Source organism: Thalassophryne amazonica, chromosome 11 (assembly GCF_902500255.1).
Source record: "Thalassophryne amazonica chromosome 11, fThaAma1.1, whole genome shotgun sequence".
Taxonomy (NCBI): domain Eukaryota; kingdom Metazoa; phylum Chordata; class Actinopteri; order Batrachoidiformes; family Batrachoididae; genus Thalassophryne; species Thalassophryne amazonica.
Genome location: NC_047113.1, coordinates 30,280,093 through 30,304,288, shown reverse-complemented (window position 1 = coordinate 30,304,288; position 24,196 = coordinate 30,280,093). Strand labels below are relative to the sequence as shown.

At 42.4% G+C, this 24,196-nt stretch overlaps 2 protein-coding genes and 2 pseudogenes across 17 annotated transcripts in view; all 4 read left to right on the top strand.

Annotated features, from left to right (window-relative positions):
- Positions 1 to 24,196, top strand: part of LOC117519820 (protocadherin gamma-A11-like) — a 911,360-nt gene that overhangs the window by 644,083 nt on the left and 243,081 nt on the right. The gene's annotated exons all lie outside the window — the stretch shown is intronic.
- LOC117520466 lies at positions 3,865 to 10,850 on the top strand (annotated as a pseudogene).
- LOC117520465 lies at positions 11,834 to 16,225 on the top strand (annotated as a pseudogene).
- On the top strand, positions 20,405 to 22,887 carry LOC117520464 (protocadherin gamma-A2-like). The gene is given in 7 exon segments (XM_034181808.1): positions 20,405 to 20,676; positions 20,678 to 20,933; positions 20,936 to 21,016; positions 21,019 to 22,043; positions 22,045 to 22,449; positions 22,451 to 22,790; positions 22,793 to 22,887. Coding segments are annotated over 7 exon segments (2,385 nt in total). The 5' UTR covers positions 20,405 to 20,493.

Here is a 24,196-nt window from a genome sequence, read left to right as displayed (position 1 = left end):
GTGGAACTTACTTTTTGTTGTGGAATTACTGAGGTACATGTATTTGCCTGGGCAGCGGTGGTTCTATGGTGGACCACTTCCCTGGTGGACCATTTTGCATGGAGCTTTAATATTATCCCCCTAGTCTTATGGGTTCCCCCCCGGTACTCCAGCTTCCTCCCACTTCCAAATACATGTAGGTTAGGTGAACTGGAAAATTTTAATTCACCATAGTTGTGTGTGAGTGTGAATGAGTTTGTTTGTCTATGTAGCCATTCATCAGAGTGGCATCCTGTCCAGGGTGTACTCTGTCTGATGCTCTATGATGCTGGGATAGGCTCCAGCCCCCCTGTCACCCTTGATTGGACTAAGCAGGTAAGAAATTAATGAATGTATTTGGCTTTGTGAGCCCCATAATGAAGAACAAAAAAGATTACAATTTTGTACCCATGCATCATATCATATATGAACCAACCCAGTCTCACAGCAGTTCATGGCAGGGTTACGAAAAGTACATTAATCTATTAGTTCGTGACGGGGTTACAAAAATGGGGAGCTTTTTGTAATGGGCACAAATTTGTTTCATGACAGGGGCACAAAATGTGCCCCGAGTCTGGGGGGGGGGCTATGGTTAACGGTTGGGGAGGGTACACACTTATGCTATGGTTATGGCTAGTTAGGAGAAGGGGAAGATTATAAATAGCAAACTAAAAAAAAATGTGCCACGAAAATCAGGTGCTTTTCATGACAAGGGCACGCGCACACACACACACACACACACACACAAAACGTGAGACTCAGCTGATCTGGACAGTCCACATGTATTTTGTACACTTGAAATTAAATTGCTGAAATATCATTCTTAAAAACTTATTTTGCAACATGAACCCATCCATCCATCCATCCATCCATTTTCTTCCGCTTTATCCGGAGACGGGTCGTGGGGGCAGCAGCTCAAGCAAAGCCGCCCAGACCTCCCGATCCACACACACCTCCCCCAGCTGGCTTGGGGCATTCCCAAGCCAAGGCGTTCCCAAGCCAGCCGAGAGATGTAGTCCCTCCAGTGTGTCCTGGGTCTTCCCCGGGGCCTCCTCCCAGTGGGACATGCCCGGAACACCTCTCCAGCGAGGCGTCCAGGGGGCATCCGGAAAAGATGCCCGAGCCACCTCAACTGACTCCTTTCGACGTGGAGGAGCAGTGGCTCGACTCCGAGCTCCTCCCGAGTGACCGAGCTCCTCACCCTATCTCTAGGAGCGCCCAGCCACCCTGCGGAGGAAACTCATCTCGGCCGCTTGTACTCGCAGTCTTGTTCTTTCGGTCATGAGCCAAATCTCATGACCATAGGTGAGGATCGGAATGTAGATCGATCGGTAAATCGAGAGCTTTGCCCCCCTACTCAGCTCTCTCTTCACCACGACAGTCCGATACAGCGACCGCATCACTGCAGATGCTGCACCAATCCGTCTATCGATCTCACGCTCCAACCGACCCTCACTCGTGAACAAGACCCCGAGATACTTAAACTCCTCCACTTGAGGCAAGGACACTCCACCGACCTGAAGAGGGCAAAGCACCTTTTTCCGGTCGAGAACCATGGCCTTGGATTTGGAGGTGCTGATTTTCATCCCGGACGCTTCACACTCGGCTGCAAACCGCCCCAGTGCACGCTGAAGGTCCTGATTTGACGAAGCCAACAGAACCACATCGTCCGCAAACAGCAGAGACAAGATTCTGTGGTTCCCAAACCAGACCCCCTCTACACCCTGGCTGCGCCTAGAAATTCTGTCCATAAAAATAATGAACAGAACCGGTGACAAAGGGCAGTCCTGGCGGAGGCCAATGTGCACTGGAAACAGGTTTGACTTACTACCGGCAATGCAAACCAAGCTCCTGCTGCGGTCGTACAGGGACCGGATAGCCCTTAGCAAAAGACCCCGGACCCCGGACCCCGTACTCCCGGAGCACTCCCCACAGGGTGCCCTGAGGGACACGGTCGAACGCCTTCTCCAGATCCACAAAACACATGTGGACTGGTTGGGCGAACTCCCATGAACCCTCGAGCACCCGATGGAGCACTCTCCATCGGGTGCAACATGAACCCTTGCAGTAAATTCTGCAAAAATTGAAATAAAAATGAATTAATTAACAAGTCATTAACTGGCTACATTTAAACCAAGTTATCACTTCTTTGGGGAGTTGGTTCAACAGGAGCTGACATATTTGGCAGGTCCGTTTAACTTTGGAAGTCATCTGCTCCGCTGCATGCCCTGGTTTATGATACTGCTTTATTATTCTTTACAGTTTGGTAAATTGTGCAATTGCTATTTCTCATCCTTTTGGCTGCTTCCATGTTGTTCATGGTTGCCTCAGTGGATGCAACCATATCTGCATTGGCATTTGGCACAAGTTTTACACCGGATGTCCTTCCTGACGCCACTCCATGTCTTCCATCCAGACCCCACACTGCTTAGCTTCTGAGATCTGATCGAATCATGCTCACGCAGAGCTGACTGGCTGCTGTGCAACTGCTGTTTATTTACATAAAATAATTTAACACTTTAAGGTGAGTTGGGCTGAAACTGGCATGCAATTGGGAATTAACCACTTATAGCTGTTGCACTATGTAAAATCAGTTTTCTGCCTTTTATAATTCCATATTTTCCATAGTTATTGCTGTCTGTTTGGGGCCTGGTGATACACATTTAGAAATTTTCACAAGTTTGCAACTGTGGCTGTTGGATTAATCAGATAAAAAGTTAAAACTCATTTTAATTCTGATAAAACAACAACCCACTTAATTTCTAATTGCTTTTTAAAAATAGATTACAGGTGATTATCAAATAAAATATTGTATATAATTTTACTAACCAAAAATATATTTTGGGTGACTATAAAATGGTCTGGGTGGTTGCCATCCAGGATCCAAGGTGGTTTTCTGGTGTTGTGGATGTGGCAAAGTGCAGCACATTACATGTTCCCAGATTTGACTAGACTACAAAGTGAAATATTTAGACATAATAAATGAAGTAAAGCCTTTATTAATCTATCAGAAATCAATGATGATTGTTTAATGGATCAATTTTCTTTTTCTGTCATTTTCATCTTAATGTAGGTTAATTAAAAGCTTTAATAATACAGAATATACAGCTTCCTCTCTCTTAGCACCTTTTGTCATTTTGTCTGCTTATTTGTTTTAATCTCAAATTGACAGTAGTCTTGAATTAATGCGGGACGCTTTGAGAAATGTTTGATCAAGTCGCTCAGTTCATTTCCTGGCGTGTCAAACTAATTTCACAAGACTACACGTTTTCGTTTTTATAAATCTCATTGGCAAGTGCTTCTAGTGACAAACTGGCTTCTTCTCAAAGTGTTGTGAATGAGTGAAATAACCAGTGGCTGCAGCAATGACCTCAGTCATGTCCATTTCTCGTGCCACTTTTTTTAACCTTTCCTCTGCACTGTTCAGTGTCCCTCAGCACCATGGACAGCGAATCAGGACTTTGGTGTGCTGTTGGGTTGTCTTTCTGTTCACGTTGTGTTTTCTGGGCTGTTCTGTCAACCCACAGATGGTTCACTGTGCACATTTGGGACTGTGTGCGCGAACGCACGTGCACGTGAAGTTAAAAAAATCTTATAATTTTCCAACGTGCTACAGAGTTTTATATTTCACCATTTAAGGTATGAGGATAATATGGCAAACTGGCGAGGGGTGGAAAAACACATTACATTATGTGTAGTTCTTCACAATCATCTCATAGGGTCGCTGTTGACCAGGCCTTTGACGTGTGTCTCCTCATCATCGACGAGAGAGAGAGAGAGAACAACGACACATAAAACAGATGATTATGCGCAAAAGTCGAGCCAATTCCTCCACTGTGGATTACTGACTGTTTTGCAGATTTTTTTTTCCCGAAATTCACGTTTTTGTTGCTGGATTTGCTTGTGCTTTTCTTTCTTCTGCGTTGGGAGAACGCTGGACAGAACAATGACACGGCAAGTAGGCCTCCAGCTGTTTATCTCCATGATTTCTCTCAGCTCGGTTTTTGGGCAGGTCAGCTACTCCATTCCAGAGGAAATGTCGAAAGGATCTTTGGTTGGAAACATAGCTCATGATTTAGGCTTAGATGTGAAAAGGTTGAAGTCGGGAAAAGCTCGTATTTATACCGGAGACAGCGCGGAATACATCGACCTGAACAAAGAAAAAGGCGTCCTTGTGGTCAAAGAGCGGATGGACAGAGAAGCCCTCTGCGGGGAGACGACACCCTGCGCTCTTCATTTTCAAATCGTCCTCGAGAATCCCATGCAGTTTTACAGCATTACAGTCGAGATTACTGACATTAATGACAGTCCGCCCACTTTTAAACATAAGGAAATGAAAATTGAAATTAGTGAAACGGCGCAGTCTGGATCTAAATTTATTTTAGAAAAGGCTGTTGATGACGACGTTGGTATTAATGGACTTCAGGGTTATGCGCTGGATCCGAGTGACAGGTTCGTTTTAAACTCTTATAAAATTGGTGGCAGGAACGTCGAAATGATCTTAAAGGAGCCTCTTGACCGTGAAAAACAGGATCGTCTGTCTTTGGTTTTAACGGCCACAGATGGTGGAGACCCGCAGCTCTCTGGCACGATGCTCATCATCGTTAATGTTGTGGACGCAAACGACAATGCGCCCAATTGCACTCAAACTGAGTACAAAGCTAATGTAAAAGAAGACGCAGTTATTGGAACTGTGCTTACTACAGTGTCTGCATCTGACGCAGATGAAGGTCTGCATGGAAAAATACGATATTTAATATCAAATGTTCCCAAGGTGCGCATGGATTATTTAGCATGAACAGTGAAAGTGGGATCATCACTTTAATGGGAAAACTTGATTATGAGAAATTTAAGCATTATGAGATTGACGTGCAAGCAGCAGATGGAGGTGGTAACACAGACGTCTGTAAAGTTATAATAGATGTGATAGACGCAAATGATAATGTGCCAGTAATTAATATTATGTCAACCTCAGCTCGTATATGTGAGGATGTTGATCCAGGTACCGTTTTGGCCATGATTAATGTTCAAGATCCAGATTCAAATGAAAATGGCAAAGTCCATTGCGCTTTAGATGAAAGTGTGTATTTTACAATCCTGTCTGCTTCAAATAACTTCTTTACTTTAGTACACAGACAGTAAATTAGACAGAGAGAGATCGTCTGAGTATAACATCACAGTGACCTGCTCTGATGAGGGAGTGCCTTCCCTCTCCAGCAGCGTCACTCTGACCTTACAGATCTCAGATGTGAATGATAACGCGCCTGTCTTTGAGAAGATCTCATATGAGGCCTACATTGTAGAAAACAACACACCAGGCCTCTCTATATTCACAGTGAAAGCCACAGATGCTGACTGGAACCAGAACGCACATGTTTCTTACATACTGGAGGACTCCTCTGTTAACGGAGTGTCCATCTCCTCATATGTGTCAGTGAGAGCTGATAGTGGAGTCATCCACGCAGTGCGCTCTTTGGACTACGAGCAGATCAAGGACTTCCAGTTCCGCGTCAAAGCGCAGGATGGAGGCTCCCCTCCACTCAGTAGTAACGTGACTGTGAAAATAGTGATCCAGGACCAGAACGACAACGCCCCTCAGGTTCTGTACCCGGTCCAGACTGGAGGCTCTGTGGTGGCTGAGATGGTTCCTCGTTCAGCAGATGTGGGCTATCTGGTGACTAAAGTGGTGGCTGTTGATGTGGACTCTGGACAGAATGCCTGGCTCTCCTATAAACTGCAGAAAGCCACAGACAGGGCGCTGTTTGAAGTGGGTTTACAGAATGGAGAAATAAGAACTATCCGCCAAGTCACTGATAAAGATGCTGTCAAACAAAGACTGACTGTGTTCGTGGAGGACAACGGGCAGCCCTCTCGTTCAGCTACAGTCACTGTTAACGTGGCGGTGGCGGACAGCTACCCTGAAGTGCTGTCGGAGTTCACTGACTTTACGCATGACAAGGAGTACAATGACAACCTGACTTTTTACTTAGTGCTGGCTTTGGCTGTAGTTTCCTTTCTCTTCATCACGTGTTTAGTGGTTATTGTATCAGTGAAAATCTACAGATGGAGACAGTCTCGCATCCTGTATCACTCCAGTCTTCCGGTGATTCCATATTATCCACCACGTTACTCAGACACTTTGGGGACAGGGACTCTGCCACACGTGTACAACTATGAGGTGTGCAGGACGACTGACTCCAGAAAGAATGACTGTAAGTTCGGCACAGCTGGTAGTCAGAACGTGCTGATAATGGACCCCAGTTCTACAGGAACCATGCAGCGGATACAGAGTGAAAAGAACATCCTGGATGAACCAGATTCTCCTCTAGAGGTTAGTTAAATAGTTAGCTCCACCAAGGAGGTAATGTCTTCATTGCATGTGTCTATTTGCTTGTTTAAATTTCGACAGGAAAATTCATCAGGTAATTAATGGATTTCAATGACATTTCTTGAGCAGATAGATTCTGGGAAATAAATTATTCCATTTTGGAGGTGATTTCATATACTATATTCTAGAATTGAGATGCAGATGAATGTTTTTCACATATAAACATTGACCTCAAAAAGTTGTAACAGGATGCTGATGAAATTGGTGAGGTGATGGATAATGTCCTAGAAAATGAGAGATTTTTTTTTTTAAATCTTGAATTTGATCTGGAATATTTTTTGGATCCAGTTTAGAAGTTTTTAACATTTAGGAAAATGTGGCCTTGGCAGAGGTGTGTGCAGTAAGTGCCTTCTAATTACTTCCGCCAAGTCTGTAATATATATATATATATATATTAATCATTGTTTGTTTGTCTTTTTGTTTGAATGACTCTTAGGAAGATAACTCAAAAGTGAATGAATGGATTTCAATGAGATTTGGTGAGCAGATGGATAATGTAATGGGAAATAAGTGAATTGGTTTTGGAGGTGTCTTGGTATATGGTCCAAACCAGATATGTTTGGCACATAGCATCATTGAACTCAAAGAATTGTGCAGTGATATTGATGAAATTTTGGTGAGCAGATGGCAATTTTTTTTTAGAAAATGAGACATTTTGGTTTCAGTTTTATCCAGAATATACACTCAACAAAAATATTGTGGACAGTCTAAGGCACACCTGTGCACTAATCATGGTGTCTAATCAGCATCTTGGTATGGCACACCTGTGAGGTGGGATGGATTATCTCAGCAAAGGAGAAGTGCTCACTATCACAGATTTAGACTGGTTTGTGAACAATATTTGAGGGAAATGGTGATATTGTGTATGTGGAAAAAGTTTTAGATCTTTGAGTTCATCTCATACAAAATGGGAGCAAAACCAAAAGTGTTGTGTTTATATTTTTGTTGAGTGTATTTTGGATCCAGGAATGAGAAGACATTTTTCAGCAGTATGTGGTCTTGGCAGAGGGATTCACTCTCTGAGTACCTTCTAGTTTTGAAAATGAATCATCTTGTCTTCATGGTTTTATTTCTCTCAATGTTGCTTGAGTTATAAAAAATAAAAAAAGAGTAATGCATTATATCCTCACGAGGTTGATAGCATTTTTCTCTCAGACAATGTTTTTTCTAATTCCTATTATTTTGTCTTCGGGTTTTTTTTTTTTTTTTTTTTGTCATGTACATAGTAAACTGGACTCCTTGGCGACTGGAATTTTCAGCACCTGCTATTTGACAGAAACAATAATATTTTGTAAAACTTGATTTTCAGCTCTTCTTCAACTCAGTTTGCTGTATTTGCTTGCGATGCTGGTATATTTATTATTTCTTTGATCAACACGTTGTTAGGTTGAAAGCACGTGCAAATGATGCCCTCTGCTGTTTAGGTTTTCTCAGTATTGTCATTGAACTATTATAGTTATTCATATTATGCATATAACCTTCAGTTTTATCATCATTTAATTTGTTGAATCGTTTAAAAGGATTTTAGCACTGCATGCCAGACAGTTCCACTCCACGTGATGCTGCTTCTACTTTCAGCACTTTTCTGGCATGTTTATTTTCTGGCTTTTTGGGGGTATGTACTTATACACGTTGGGCATAATTCTTATGTCTGCTAATTTTCTGCTATTCCAAAATAACATATTTTAGATAGATGATATTTCAATCCTCCATGCATTCACTGCGGTCATTTCCCTATTTTGGGCTCTAAGGGACGCTGTTGGTTTGGAAAACCAGATTGGTTATGTTGTTGAGAAGAAAAGGGATTTTTTTTTCTCCCCTCTCCTCTGAATTCAAGGAGGGGCTTGAAGGATATATGGAGACTCGCTGTGAAATATCCGTCTTTTGCTGAAAAAGAAAATTGCACTTTGTGCTTTTGAACTGGAATATATCAACCCATACAGCATTGGGGATTCTTTTTTCTTCACTGGGATTTAATTTTATTTAGGCCTTCATTCTTCTCGACGGAAGGATGAGCCAGGTCCGAGGCGAGAAATGGCGATTGTGCGCGCCACCTCCGTGGCAGCTGCTATTTTTGCTCTCATGTTTTCCACCATCAGAGGTCAGATCCGCTACTCAATACCGGAGGAGATGAAGAAAGGGATGTTATCGGTAATTGTAGCGCAGGACCCTCGGCTTGGATCTGAAAAGGCTGCGTTCTGGCCGTGCCCGTATCGTCACGGGAGACAACAACCAGTACGCGGAGCTGAAAACAGACAAAGGAGTTCTGGTCGTGAATGAGAGAATCGATCGGGAGCAGCTTTGTGGAGACGTCACGCCGTGCAGCGTGAGCTTCGAAATCATTTTAGAAGTCCAATTGAAATGCACAGGGTAGTCCTGGAAATAATAGACGTTAATGATCATGCGCCGACATTCAAAATGACGCAATTCATTTAGAAATCAGTGAAAATGCCGCAGCAGGATCGCAGTTCGACTTGGAAAACGCATACGACCCTGATGTGGGAATTTTTAGCTTGCAAAAGTATGTTTTGTCCGCGAATGATAATTTTGTTTTAAAACAACACTCGAGCTCGGATGGAGTACAGTTTGCTGTGATGGTTTTACAGAAGCCGTTAGACAGAGAACAGAATGCGCATTTGTCTTTAAAGCTGATCGCAGTAGATGGCGGAAACACACAGAGATCTGGCACAATAAATATAGACGTAAATGTTCTTGACATCAATGACAATCCTCCTGTGTTTAATCAGTCGCTATACACCGCAGCTGTAACAGAAAATTCACCGATTGGTACTTACATAACCACTGTTAATGCGTCAGACGCTGGACAGCGGGTCACGTAGTTTGGTTACCGTACAGTTTTCGAACATCAAAGGGAGCTTTGATGATATATTCGCAATTGACAGTGTGTCTGGGAAAATATCTGTTGCTGCCAATATAGATTTCGAAAAAGATTCTAAGTATGAAATAAGAGTGATTGCAAAAGACCAGGGTGGTTTGAGCGATACTGCAAAACTTGTTATTGAGGTAATCGATATCAATGATACTGCTCCAGTCATAAATATGATGTGCTTTTTCCAGTCATAATTTCGGAAGATGTGCCTCCTGGCACAACGTAGCTGTTTTCAATGTTAAAGATGCCGACTCGGAAAGAAACGGACAAATAACATGTTCAGTAGATTCTAAACTCCCATTTAAGATAAAGTCATCTTTAACAAATTATTATAATCTAATTCTGATGGATCACTTGATCGAGAAACCAAGTCTGAATACAATATAACTATAACTGCCGCAGATTCAGGGTCTCCTCCTCTTTCTACTGGAACAACTTTACACCTAAGAATCTCTGACGTAAATGACAATACTCCTCTTTTTACGAAACCAAACTATTCTGCTTCTGTTGTGGAAAATAATGTTCCTGGGATGTCAATATTCAGTGTGACAGCCAGAGATTCTGACTGGAATCAAAACTCGCAAATTTCGTACTTGCTGGAGGACATGCAGATAAGTGGCAGCCCAATTTCGTCTTTTGTGTCCAATAAATGCTGTGACAGGTGTTATACATGCAGTAAGGTCATTTGATTATGAGCAGGTCAAACAGATTGTATTGCCGTCAAAGCGCAGGATGGAGGCTCCCCTCCACTCAGCAGTAATGTGACTGTGAAAATAGTGATCCCAGGACCAGAACGACCAATGCCCCTCAGGTTCTGTACCCGGTCCAGACTGGAGGCTCTGTGGTGGCTGAGATGGTTCCTCGTTCAGCAGATGTGGGCTATCTGGTGACTAAAGTGGTGGCTGTTGATGTGGACTCTGGACAGAATGCCTGGCTCTCCTATAAACTGCAGAAAGCCACAGACAGGGCACTGTTTGAAGTGGGTTTACAGAATGGAGAAATAAGAACTATCCGCCAAGTCACTGATAAAGATGCTGTCAAACAAAGACTGACTGTGTTCGTGGAGGACAACGGGGCAGCCCTCTCGTTCAGCTACAGTCATTGTTAACGTGGCAGTGGCGGACAGCTACCCTGAAGTGCTGTCGGAGTTCACTGACTTTACGCACGACAAGGAGTACAATGACAACCTGACTTTTTACTTAGTGCTGGCTTTGGCTGTAGTTTCCTTTCTCTTCATCACGTGTTTAGTGGTTATTATATCAGTGAAAATCTACAGATGGAGGACAGTCTCGCATCCTGTATCACTCCAGTCTCCCGGTGATTCCTATTATCCACCACGTTACTCAGACACTTTGGGGACAGGGACTCTGCCACATGTGTACAACTACGAAGGTGTGCAGGACGACTGACTCCAGAAAGAGTGACTGTAAGTTCGGCACAGCTGGTAGTCAGAACGTGTTGATAATGGACCCCAGTACTACAGGAACCATGCAGCGGATACAGAATGAAAAGAACATCCTGGATGAACCAGACTCTCCTCTAGAGGTTAGTTAACCTTTTTTATAATGTGCAGTTATTCTGCACAGTTGCATTCTGGGGATTTTCTCGTGTTGTGCTAATCAAAATAATTAACAAAACTAGTCAAATATCTAAATTACTGCCACCATTAAGGCTACATTTTCTGTTTGTTCATTTTTCTGTGTTTTGCATATCAGTGAGATTATCAATACCATGTAGGCAAAGTTGGGTAGGATTACTTTGAAAGAATACATGTGGATTACATGTGTGTATGTACATACATTTGGATTACTTGTAATCTGATTACTTTGGATTACATTTCAAAGTAATCCTACCCAACCTTGCACGTTGGTGAGAAACTGCTGGAGTGTGGAGCATGAGGAACAAAAGAACCCAATACATTTTCAGTTAGAATCATGTTCCATGTGTCCTACCAAGTATGTAGCTATTTCTCAGATGTGTGTGTGCAGGGTGCACAAAGTCAAGTAAGATTTTTGGTAACATGACTGATAGAGTGATCATTTATATTGTGGTTTCAAATTCCTGAGATTACTGCAGCTGTGATCTTATAAATTGGAATATTCATTATGTTGTACAATGTCCATTAGCAGTGTTTGATGGATGTATTTGGCTTGTGAGCCCCACAAAAAGCAAAGGTCATCAGTTTGTTTAGTGAAAAGAACATCCTGGATGAACCAGACTCTCCTCTAGAGGTGAGTTAAGAATATTCTTCAGAGGTGTTGTTCTCTCTTTTGCCTGTCTTGCTCCTTCTTCTCATGTAAGTAAAGTGTGCTGTCTTTATTAGCACCATGGACAGCACCTCAGCAGTTTGTCTCTGTTAAGTTTCTTTGATAAGAACTTGTCAGTATTTTGTTGTCCTTTGTCATAAGAAGTCCAGTGTGGTGCAGCTTTAACATTTCACTAAGCCCCCACATCATAATATTTATATCATACTGAGTGGGCGTGAACACACCTGACATGTCTATTTATGGCATATGTGCATAATAAACTGAAAGAACATGTTGACTGTTTGTGGTGTCCGGAGACGCAGAAGTTCGAGCCACTACAGTGTCAACATTGGACAGTGCATCGGTTGGTCCTGGTGTATTCAGTGATAAACCTCCTGTATATTTCACTTGGCAGACAAATTATCTATGTTTCTCATTATGTTTTGTATTTAAATCCATGATTCCTGGCACCTGGCATCATGGTCAGAATTCAAGCAACTTATTCATTCATATTTAATTTAAATTATTCTCGTTTTAAGTTAAAATTTCAAAGTGCTCTCTCTCTCTCTCTCTCTCTCTCTCTCTTTGTGGTTTCACTTTGCAAATATGTCTATCTGTTGGTCTTATTGACCTTAGTGACAATAAATTAATAGTTATTCTCCATTTTGTCCTTATGAAAATAATTTCAGGCTTTGCTATTTGTTGAATGTTACTTATGGCATATGGATGGATGGATGGATGGATGGATGGATGGATGAGGATGGATGGATGGATGGATGGATGGATGGATGGATGGATGGATGGATGGATGGATGGGATGGCTTTATATCATTGTCATTACAACAATGAGATTTCCACGTCACATTCCACAGAAAAACAGCAATTAATCCACAATTATTACTTGTTTACTGTAATAATGGCACACACCAGAATTAAGACAACACATATACATTTGACATTGTTTATGTGCACTAAACTTGAAACATTCTGTTTTCCAAATTGAGGTGATGTGAGTGTGTGGTAGCCGCTGTAACTGGAGTCGCTGCCGATATGTATTGAGTTTTGTAAGATGCAGCAGATTGGGCATTCTGATAATAATTTTGCGATGACAAAACTCATTGAATAACTTCAACAATGCATTTTTGTTACAAGATGCACATCTTGCTTCATTGTAATCTTTCTGTCCAAGCAGATTTTTGGACAACTTCAATATAACATGCAACTATAGCAAAAGATCAGTTCTTTAAATTTGAATGTCAAAACAAGTACCTCTGCATTTGGAGGATGGGCGGGGAGGAAGGGGTGTTGAAATGCCCTAAATAGAAATTTGGTCTTTGAGCAATTTTAGACTAAAATGTTCTCAAAAGTCTCAGTAGTTATAAATCTGAGAGATTTGGAAATTTTGAATATTTCATGAGGTTCACGAGTTTACCTTTGCATTTGTTTGCATAAAGAAGAAGAAGAAAGAAGAGAAGAAGATTACAAATAAAATTATAGATGTTGATATCATTTAGTCACTGAAATTCAAATTGGAAATCACACTGAGATTCAGTTTAGATCCGTAAATGAACAGTTAAGTGTCATTCATTCCTGCTTTATAATTTATTCATGAAAAAGTTTGTTATCCCTTGTATGTTAATATCGTAATTTGTTGTTCATCAAAAGTATTGCACTTCATGAAACCCTTTTTTTTGCCCTTTAAGTGAACGTATCCATTGGGGAAAAAAAAAAAAAAAAAAAAAAAAAAAAAAAGATCTGTCTGTACGTCCCCCCATCTGTCTGTCCGTGAATCAGTGGCATTCGTTTGTCATTATTCAAACACAGTTTATTTTTATTTTTTTATCATTTCTTATTTTGGTTATTTTTATTGAAGATTATTTCTCATTCATCATTTGTAACTCGGTCACACATATCACCACATTGTTTGGGTGGCAATTTTATTTCCTCAGTTTTTATCATGATATTCTTCGCTTTGGACAGTAGAGACGCTGTTGGCTAATGGAACAATATTTGACTCAGTCGAGCTCGACCGTCATTTTTCTGTGCTTTAAAGGAACGAAGGCAAACTGCGGGGTTCATAAGCTGGAGCGCACGCACAAATACAATTGAAGGGAAGTCTGGAGCAGTCAGATCACTACTTTGAGAGATCTGGGCGTTCTTGTTTTTTTTTATTTTTTTTTATTTTATTTTTGGGACGACGTTTTAAAGGAAGCTGTGGATATTACATTTTGTTTGTCGGTAATGGCTTCTAAAACCCCGCATTTGCCGTGCGTAAAATGGCGTTGCCTTGTGGAGCAGTGACGCCGTTACTGTTGATCCTGTTCTGTCTCAGCCACAGTCTCTGGCCAAATCCGATATACAATCCCAGAGGAGCTGAAGAAGGGCACTTTCATCGGCAATATCGCTCAAGATCTTGGTTGGACGTGCAGAGACTCCGTTCTGGGCGGGGCCCGTATCGTGACCAGACAAAGCCATCAGTACACGGAACTGACGACAGACAAAGGCGTTTTAGCCGTAAAAGAAAGAATCGACCGAGAGCAGCTCTGTGGAGACGTCACGCCCGTGCAGCTTCAGCTTTGAGGTGATTTTAGAGAATCCTATGGAATTGCATCAAGTCACGGTGGAATTATCGAACATAAATGATAATTCTCCTAAGTTCACAAAAAAAGAAGTGAAATTTGAAATCAGTGAGTCTGCCGCACTGGGATCTCGGTTTTTTATAGCCACTGCAGATGACGCAGATGTGGGCAGTAACGGATTGCAAAAATACATTTTAACTACGAATGACTTTTTTGGATTAAAGCAGCACTCGACTCCAGATGGGAAAAAATACAGTGAAATGATTTTACAAAAAGCCCTGGATAGAGAGAGCGAATCGAAATTGCTCTTGAACCTTATTGCTGTTGATGGAGGAACACCACCCAGATCTGGCACCATAATATGGGATATCACTGTCCTCGACGTCAACGATAACCCTCCGGTTTTTAATCAGTCTGTGTACAGGGCCGCTGTTCAGGAAAATTCAATAAAAGGCACATATATCTTAACGGTGAATGCGAGTGACGCAGGACGCGGGGATCAAATGGTGACGTTAGATATAGATTTTCAAGCATGAAAGAGCAGCTGTCTGACAAATTCCATTTGGATGAAACTACAGGGATTATCACACTGTAGACGAAATAGACTATGAACAACATAAGAATATGAATTTATGATTGAAGCTACGGGACCAAGGAGGTCTAACTGATTCAAGCAAGGTTCAGATGGAGATTGTTGACGTCAACGACAATGCACCTGTAATAATGTGATGTCATCCTGAGCAATGTACCAGAAGATGCTGCTTCAGGTACCACAGTGGCAATAATTAATGTGATGATGCGGACTCAGAACAAAATGGACAAGTTATTTGCACAACAGACAAGAGTCTACCATTTAAAATAAAATCAACATTAACTAATTTACTATGCATTAGTAACAGATTCCGCTTTTGACAGAGAACGGGTGCCAGAATATAACATAACCTATGAAGGCGACAGATTCAGGATCTTCTTCTTTATCGAGCACAATGACATTACGTCTGAGAATCTCTGATGTGAATGATAATGCTCCTGTTTTTGATAAAGAAAGTTATGTTGCTCATGTTATGGAGAATAATCTCCTGGGATGTCTATTTTTACCGTGAAGCACATGATGTAGACGGGAATCAAAATGCTAGGATTTCTTATTTTCTTCAGGAAACACAAGTCGGTGCTAGTCCTGTTTCAGCATTCGTCACCATAAATTCTGAGAGTGGAGCTATCCTGCAGTTCGTTCATTTGACTATGAACAATTTAAACAGCTTCTGTTGACAGTCAAAGCACAGGATGGAGGCTCCCCTCCACTCAGTAGCAACGTGACTGTGAAAATAGTGATCCAGGACCAGAACGACAATGCCCCTCAGGTTCTGTACCCGGTCCAGACTGGAGGCTCTGTGGTGGCTGAGATGGTTTCCTCGTTCAGCAGATGTGGGCTATCTGGTGACTAACGTGGTGGCTGTTGATGTGGACTCTGGACAGAATGCCTGGCTCTCCTAAAACTGCAGAAAGCCACAGACAGGGCGCTGTTTGAAGTGGGTTTACAGAATGGAGAAATAAGAACTATCCGCCAAGTCACTGATAAGATGCTGTCAAACAAAGACTGACTGTGTTCGTGGAGGACAACGGGCAGCCCTCTCATTCAGCTACAGTCATTGTTAATGTGGCTGGTGGCGGACAGCTACCCTGAAGTGCTGTCGGAGTTCACTGACTTTACGCACGACAAGGAGTACAATGACAACATGACTTTTTACTTAGTGCTGGCTTTGGCTGTAGTTTCCTTTCTCTTCATCACACTGTTTAGTGGTTATTATATCAGTGAAAATCTACAGATGGGAGACAGTCTCGCATCCTGTATCACTCCAGTCTCCCGGTGATTCCATATTATCCACCACGTTACTCAGACACTTTGGGGACAGGGACTCTGCCACACGTGTACAACTATGAGGTGGGCAGGACGACTGACTCCAGAAAGAGTGACTGTAAGTTCGGCACAGCTGGTAGTCAGAAAGTGCTGATAATGGACCCCAGTTCTACAGGAACCATGCAGCAGATACAGAGTGAAAAGAATATCCTGGATGAACCAGACTCTCCTCTCGAGGTTAGTTAACCTTTTTATGATCTGCAGTTATTCTGCACTCCTGCATTATTTTTGGATTTTATGATTTTATTTGTTGGCCTTGTATGACTAGCAGCAATATTTCTCAACATTTTTTCCGTTATTTTCACAGAAATTGTAGTATGAGGCATCAAACAACTTTGAAATTGTGGTGTAGATTTTGTTTTGTTTGAAACATGTACTTCCAAATGATCTCACTGCTGTTCATATGCCCAAGTTGGTGCACACAGTCAGTACAGATTTCTGGCAAGGTGACTGATGGATTGATGTGTACTATTATACTATTCCTAAATAGGATGTGAGCTTGGGCAGTGGAACTTACTTTTTTGTTGTGGAATTACTGAGGTACATGTATTTGCCTGGGCAGCGGTGGTTCTATGGTGGACCACTTCCCTGGTGGACCATTTTGCATGGAGCTTTAATATTATCCCCCTAGTCTTATGGGTTCCCCCCCGGTACTCCAGCTTCCTCCCACTTCCAAATACATGTAGGTTAGGTGAACTGGAAAATTTTAATTCACCATAGTTGTGTGTGAGTGTGAATGAGTTTGTTTGTCTATGTAGCCATTCATCAGAGTGGCATCCTGTCCAGGGTGTACTCTGTCTGATGCTCTATGATGCTGGGATAGGCTCCAGCCCCCCTGTCACCCTTGATTGGACTAAGCAGGTAAGAAATTAATGAATGTATTTGGCTTTGTGAGCCCCATAATGAAGAACAAAAAGATTACAATTTTGTACCCATGCATCATATCATATATGAACCAACCCAGTCTCACAGCAGTTCATGGCAGGGTTACGAAAAGTACATTAATCTATTAGTTCGTGACGGGGTTACAAAATGGGGAGCTTTTTGTAATGGGCACAAATTTGTTTCATGACAGGGGCACAAATGTGCCCGAGTCTGGGGGGGGGGCTATGGTTAACGGTTGGGGAGGGTACACACTTATGCTATGGTTATGGCTAGTTAGGAGAAGGGGAAGATTATAAATAGCAAACTAAAAAAAATGTGCCACGAAAATCAGGTGCTTTTCATGACAAGGGCACGCGCACACACACACACACACACACACACAAAACGTGAGACTCAGCTGATCTGGACAGTCCACATGTATTTTGTACACTTGAAATTAAATTGCTGAAATATCATTCTTAAAAACTTATTTTGCAACATGAACCCATCCATCCATCCATCCATCCATTTTCTTCCGCTTTATCCGGAGACGGGTCGTGGGGGCAGCAGCTCAAGCAAAGCCGCCCAGACCTCCCGATCCACACACACCTCCCCAGCTGGCTTGGGGCATTCCCAAGCCAAGGCGTTCCCAAGCCAGCCGAGAGATGTAGTCCCTCCAGTGTGTCCTGGGTCTTCCCCGGGGCCTCCTCCCAGTGGGACATGCCCGGAACACCTCTCCAGCGAGGCGTCCAGGGGGCATCCGGAAAAGATGCCCGAGCCACCTCAACTGACTCCTTTCGACGTGGAGGAGCAGTGGCTCGACTCCGAGCTCCTCCCGAGTGACCGAGCTCCTCACCCTATCTCTAGGAGCGCCCAGCCACCCTGCGGAGGAAACTCATCTCGGCCGCTTGTACTCGCAGTCTTGTTCTTTCGGTCATGAGCCAAATCTCATGACCATAGGTGAGGATCGGATGTAGATCGATCGGTAAATCGAGAGCTTTGCCCCCCTACTCAGCTCTCTCTTCACCACGACAGTCCGATACAGCGACCGCATCACTGCAGATGCTGCACCAATCCGTCTATCGATCTCACGCTCCAACCGGACCCTCACTCGTGAACAAGACCCGAGATACTTAAACTCCTCCACTTGAGGCAAGGACACTCACCGACCTGAAGAGGGCAAAGCACCTTTTTCCGGTCGAGAACCATGGCCTTGGATTTGGAGGTGCTGATTTTCATCCCGGACGCTTCACACTCGGCTGCAAACCGCCCCAGTGCACGCTGAAGGTCCTGATTTGACGAAGCCAACAGACCACATCGTCCGCAAACAGCAGAGACAAGATTCTGTGGTTCCCAAACCAGACCCCCTCTACACCCTGGCTGCGCCTAGAAATTCTGTCCATAAAATAATGAACAGAACCGGTGACAAAGGGCAGTCCTGGCGGAGGCCAATGTGCACTGGAAACAGGTTTGACTTACTACCGGCAATGCAAACCAGCTCCTGCTGCGGTCGTACAGGGACCGGATAGCCCTTAGCAAAAGACCCGGACCCCGGACCCCGTACTCCCGGAGCACTCCCCACAGGGTGCCCTGAGGGACACGGTCGAACGCCTTCTCCAGATCCACAAAACACATGTGGACTGGTTGGGCGAACTCCCATGAACCCTCGAGCACCCGATGGAGCACTCTCCATCGGGTGCAACATGAACCCTTGCAGTAAATTCTGCAAAAATTGAAATAAAATGAATTAATTAACAAGTCATTAACTGGCTACATTTAACCAAGTTATCACTTCTTTGGGGAGTTGGTTCAACAGGAGCTGACATATTTGGCAGGTCCGTTTAACTTTGGAAGTCATCTGCTCCGCTGCATGCCCTGGTTATGATACTGCTTTATTATTCTTTACAGTTTGGTAAATGTGCAATTGCTATTTCTCATCCTTTTGGCTGCTTCCATGTTGTTCATGGTTGCCTCAGTGGATGCAACCATATCTGCATTGGCATTTGGCACAAGTTTTACACCGGATGTCCTTCCTGACGCCACTCCATGTCTTCCATCCAGACCCCACACTGCTTAGCTTCTGAGATCTGATCGAATCATGCTCACGCAGAGCTGACTGGCTGCTGTGCAACTGCTGTTTATTTACATAAAATAATTTAACACTTTAAGGTGAGTTGGGCTGAAACTGGCATGCAATTGGGAATTAACCACTTATAGCTGTTGCACTATGTAAAATCAGTTTTCTGCCTTTTATAATTCCATATTTTCCATAGTTATTGCTGTCTGTTTGGGGCCTGGTGATACACATTTAGAAATTTTCACAAGTTTGCAACTGTGGCTGTTGGATTAATCAGATAAAAAGTTAAAACTCATTTTAATTCTGATAAAACAACAACAACCCACTAAATTTCTAATTGCTTTTTAAAAATAGATTACAGGTGATTATCAAATAAAATATGTATATAATTTTACTAACCAAAAATATATTTTGGGTGACTATAAAATGGTCTGGGTGGTTGCCATCCAGGATCCAAGGTGGTTTTCTGGTGTTGTGGATGTGGCAAAGTGCAGCACATTACATGTTCCCAGATTTGACTAGACTACAAAGTGAAATATTTAGACATAATAAATGAAGTAAAGCCTTTATTAATCTATCAGAAATCAATGATGATTGTTTAATGGATCAATTTTCTTTTTCTGTCATTTTCATCTTAATGTAGGTTAATTAAAAGCTTTAATAATACAGAATATACAGCTTCCTCTCTCTTAGCACCTTTTGTCATTTTGTCTGCTTATTTGTTTAATCTCAAATTGACAGTAGTCTTGAATTAATGCGGGACGCTTTGAGAAATGTTTGATCAAGTCGCTCAGTTCATTTCCTGGCGTGTCAAACTAATTTCACAAGACTACACGTTTTCGTTTTTATAAATCTCATTGGCAAGTGCTTCTAGTGACAAACTGGCTTCTTCTCAAAGTGTTGTGAATGAGTGAAATAACCAGTGGCTGCAGCAATGACCTCAGTCATGTCCATTTCTCGTGCCACTTTTTTTAACCTTTCCTCTGCACTGTTCAGTGTCCCTCAGCACCATGGACAGCGAATCAGGACTTTGGTGTGCTGTTGGGTTGTCTTTCTGTTCACGTTGGTTTTCTGGGCTGTTCTGTCAACCCACAGATGGTTCACTGTGCACATTTGGGACTGTGTGCGCGAACGCACGTGCACGTGAAGTTAAAAAATCTTATAATTTTCCAACGTGCTACAGAGTTTTATATTTCACCATTTAAGGTATGAGGATAATATGGCAACTGGCGAGGGGTGGAAAAACACATTACATTATGTGTAGTTCTTCACAATCATCTCATAGGGTCGCTGTTGACCAGGCCTTTGACGTGTGTCTCCTCATCATCGACGAGAGAGAGAGAGAGAACAACGACACATAAAACAGATGATTATGCGCAAAAGTCGAGCCAATTCCTCCACTGTGGATTACTGACTGTTTTGCAGATTTTTTTTTTCCCGAAATTCACGTTTTTGTTGCTGGATTTGCTTGTGCTTTTCTTTCTTCTGCGTTGGGAGAACGCTGGACAGAACAATGACACGGCAAGTAGGCCTCCTGCTGTTTATCTCCATGATTTCTCTCAGCTCGGTTTTTGGGCAGGTCAGCTACTCCATTCCAGAGGAAATGTCGAAAGGATCTTTGGTTGGAAACATAGCTCATGATTTAGGCTTAGATGTGAAAAGGTTGAAGTCGGGAAAAGCTCGTATTTATACCGGAGGACAGCGCGGAATACATCGACCTGAACAAAGAAAAAGGCGTCCTTGTGGTCAAAGAGCGGATGGACAGAGAAGCCCTCTGCGGGGAGACGACACCCTGCGCTCTTCATTTTCAAATCGTCCTCGAGAATCCCATGCAGTTTTACAGCATTACAGTCGAGATTACTGACATTAATGACAGTCCGCCCACTTTTAAACATAAGGAAATGAAAATTGAAATTAGTGAAACGGCGCAGTCTGGATCTAAATTTATTTTAGAAAGGCTGTTGATGACGACGTTGGTATTAATGGACTTCAGGGTTATGCGCTGGATCCGAGTGACAGGTTCGTTTTAAACTCTTATAAAATGGTGGCAGGAACGTCGAAATGATCTTAAAGGAGCCTCTTGACCGTGAAAAACAGGATCGTCTGTCTTTGGTTTTAACGGCCACAGATGGTGGAGACCCGCAGCTCTCTGGCACGATGCTCATCATCGTTAATGTTGTGGACGCAAACGACAATGCGCCCAATTGCACTCAAACTGAGTACAAAGCTAATGTAAAAGAAGACGCAGTTATTGGAACTGTGCTTACTACAGTGTCTGCATCTGACGCAGATGAAGGTCTGCATGGAAAAATACGATATTTAATATCAAATGTTCCCAAAGGTGCGCATGGATTATTTAGCATGAACAGTGAAAGTGGGATCATCACTTTAATGGGAAAACTTGATTATGAGAAATTTAAGCATTATGAGATTGACGTGCAAGCAGCAGATGGAGGTGGTAACACAGACGTCTGTAAAGTTATAATAGATGTGATAGACGCAAATGATAATGTGCCAGTAATTAATATTATGTCAACCTCAGCTCGTATATGTGAGGATGTTGATCCAGGTACCGTTTTGGCCATGATTAATGTTCAAGATCCAGATTCAAATGAAAATGGCAAAGTCCATTGCGCTTTAGATGAAAGTGTGTATTTTACAATCCTGTCTGCTTCAAATAACTTCTTTACTTTAGTAACAGACAGTAAATTAGACAGAGAGAGATCGTCTGAGTATAACATCACAGTGACCTGCTCTGATGAGGGAGTGCCTTCCCTCTCCAGCAGCGTCACTCTGACCTTACAGATCTCAGATGTGAATGATAACGCGCCTGTCTTTGAGAAGATCTCATATGAGGCCTACATTGTAGAAAACAACACACCAGGCCTCTCTATATTCACAGTGAAAGCCACAGATGCTGACTGGAACCAGAACGCACATGTTTCTTACATACTGGAGGACTCCTCTGTTAACGGAGTGTCCATCTCCTCATATGTGTCAGTGAGAGCTGATAGTGGAGTCATCCACGCAGTGCGCTCTTTGGACTACGAGCAGATCAAGGACTTTCCAGTTCCGCGTCAAAGCGCAGGATGGAGGCTCCCCTCCACTCAGTAGTAACGTGACTGTGAAAATAGTGATCCAGGACCAGAACGACAACGCCCCTCAGGTTCTGTACCCGGTCCAGACTGGAGGCTCTGTGGTGGCTGAGATGGTTCCTCGTTCAGCAGATGTGGGCTATCTGGTGACTAAAGTGGTGGCTGTTGATGTGGACTCTGGACAGAATGCCTGGCTCTCCTATAAACTGCAGAAAGCCACAGACAGGGCGCTGTTTGAAGTGGGTTTACAGAATGGAGAAATAAGAACTATCCGCCAAGTCACTGATAAAGATGCTGTCAAACAAAGACTGACTGTGTTCGTGGAGGACAACGGGCAGCCCTCTCGTTCAGCTACAGTCACTGTTAACGTGGCGGGTGGCGGACAGCTACCCTGAAGTGCTGTCGGAGTTCACTGACTTTACGCATGACAAGGAGTACAATGACAACCTGACTTTTTACTTAGTGCTGGCTTTGGCTGTAGTTTCCTTTCTCTTCATCACGTGTTTAGTGGTTATTGTATCAGTGAAAATCTACAGATGGAGACAGTCTCGCATCCTGTATCACTCCAGTCTTCCGGTGATTCCATATTATCCACCACGTTACTCAGACACTTTGGGGACAGGGACTCTGCCACACGTGTACAACTATGAGGTGTGCAGGACGACTGACTCCAGAAAGAATGACTGTAAGTTCGGCACAGCTGGTAGTCAGAACGTGTGATAATGGACCCCAGTTCTACAGGAACCATGCAGCGGATACAGAGTGAAAAGAACATCCTGGATGAACCAGATTCTCCTCTAGAGGTTAGTTAAATAGTTAGCTCCACCAAGGAGGTAATGTCTTCATTGCATGTGTCTATTTGCTTGTTTAAATTTCGACAGGAAAATTCATCAGGTAATTAATGGATTTCAATGACATTTCTTGAGCAGATAGATTCTGGGAAATAAATTATTCCATTTTGGAGGTGATTTCATATACTATATTCTAGAATTGAGATGCAGATGAATGTTTTTCACATATAAACATTGACCTCAAAAAGTTGTAACAGGATGCTGATGAAATTGGTGAGGTGATGGATAATGTCCTAGAAAATGAGAGATTTTTTTTTTTAAATCTTGAATTTGATCTGGAATATTTTTTGGATCCAGTTTAGAAGTTTTTAACATTAGGAAAATGTGGCCTTGGCAGAGGTGTGTGCAGTAAGTGCCTTCTAATTACTTCCGCCAAGTCTGTAATATATATATATATATATTAATCATTGTTTGTTTGTCTTTTTGTTTGAATGACTCTTAGGAAGATAACTCAAAAGTGAATGAATGGATTTCAATGAGATTTGGTGAGCAGATGGATAATGTAATGGGAAATAAGTGAATTGGTTTTGGAGGTGTCTTGGTATATGGTCCAAACCAGATATGTTGGCACATAGCATCATTGAACTCAAAGAATTGTGCAGTGATATTGATGAAATTTTGGTGAGCAGATGGCAATTTTTTTTTAGAAAATGAGACATTTTGGTTTCAGTTTTATCCAGAATATACACTCAACAAAATATTGTGGACAGTCTAAGGCACACCTGTGCACTAATCATGGTGTCTAATCAGCATCTTGGTATGGCACACCTGTGAGGTGGGATGGATTATCTCAGCAAAGGAGAAGTGCTCACTATCACAGATTTAGACTGGTTTGTGAACAATATTTGAGGAAATGGTGATATTGTGTATGTGGAAAAAGTTTTAGATCTTTGAGTTCATCTCATACAAAATGGGAGCAAAACCAAAAGTGTTGTGTTTATATTTTTGTTGAGTGTATTTTGGATCCAGGAATGAGAAGACATTTTTCAGCAGTATGTGGTCTTGGCAGAGGGATTCACTCTCTGAGTACCTTCTAGTTTTGAAAATGAATCATCTTGTCTTCATGGTTTTATTTCTCTCAATGTTGCTTGAGTTATAAAAAATAAAAAAAAGAGTAATGCATTATATCCTCACGAGGTTGATAGCATTTTTCTCTCAGACAATGTTTTTTCTAATTCCTATTATTTTGTCTTCGGGTTTTTTTTTTTTTTTTTTTTGTCATGTACATAGTAAACTGGACTCCTTGGCGACTGGAATTTTCAGCACCTGC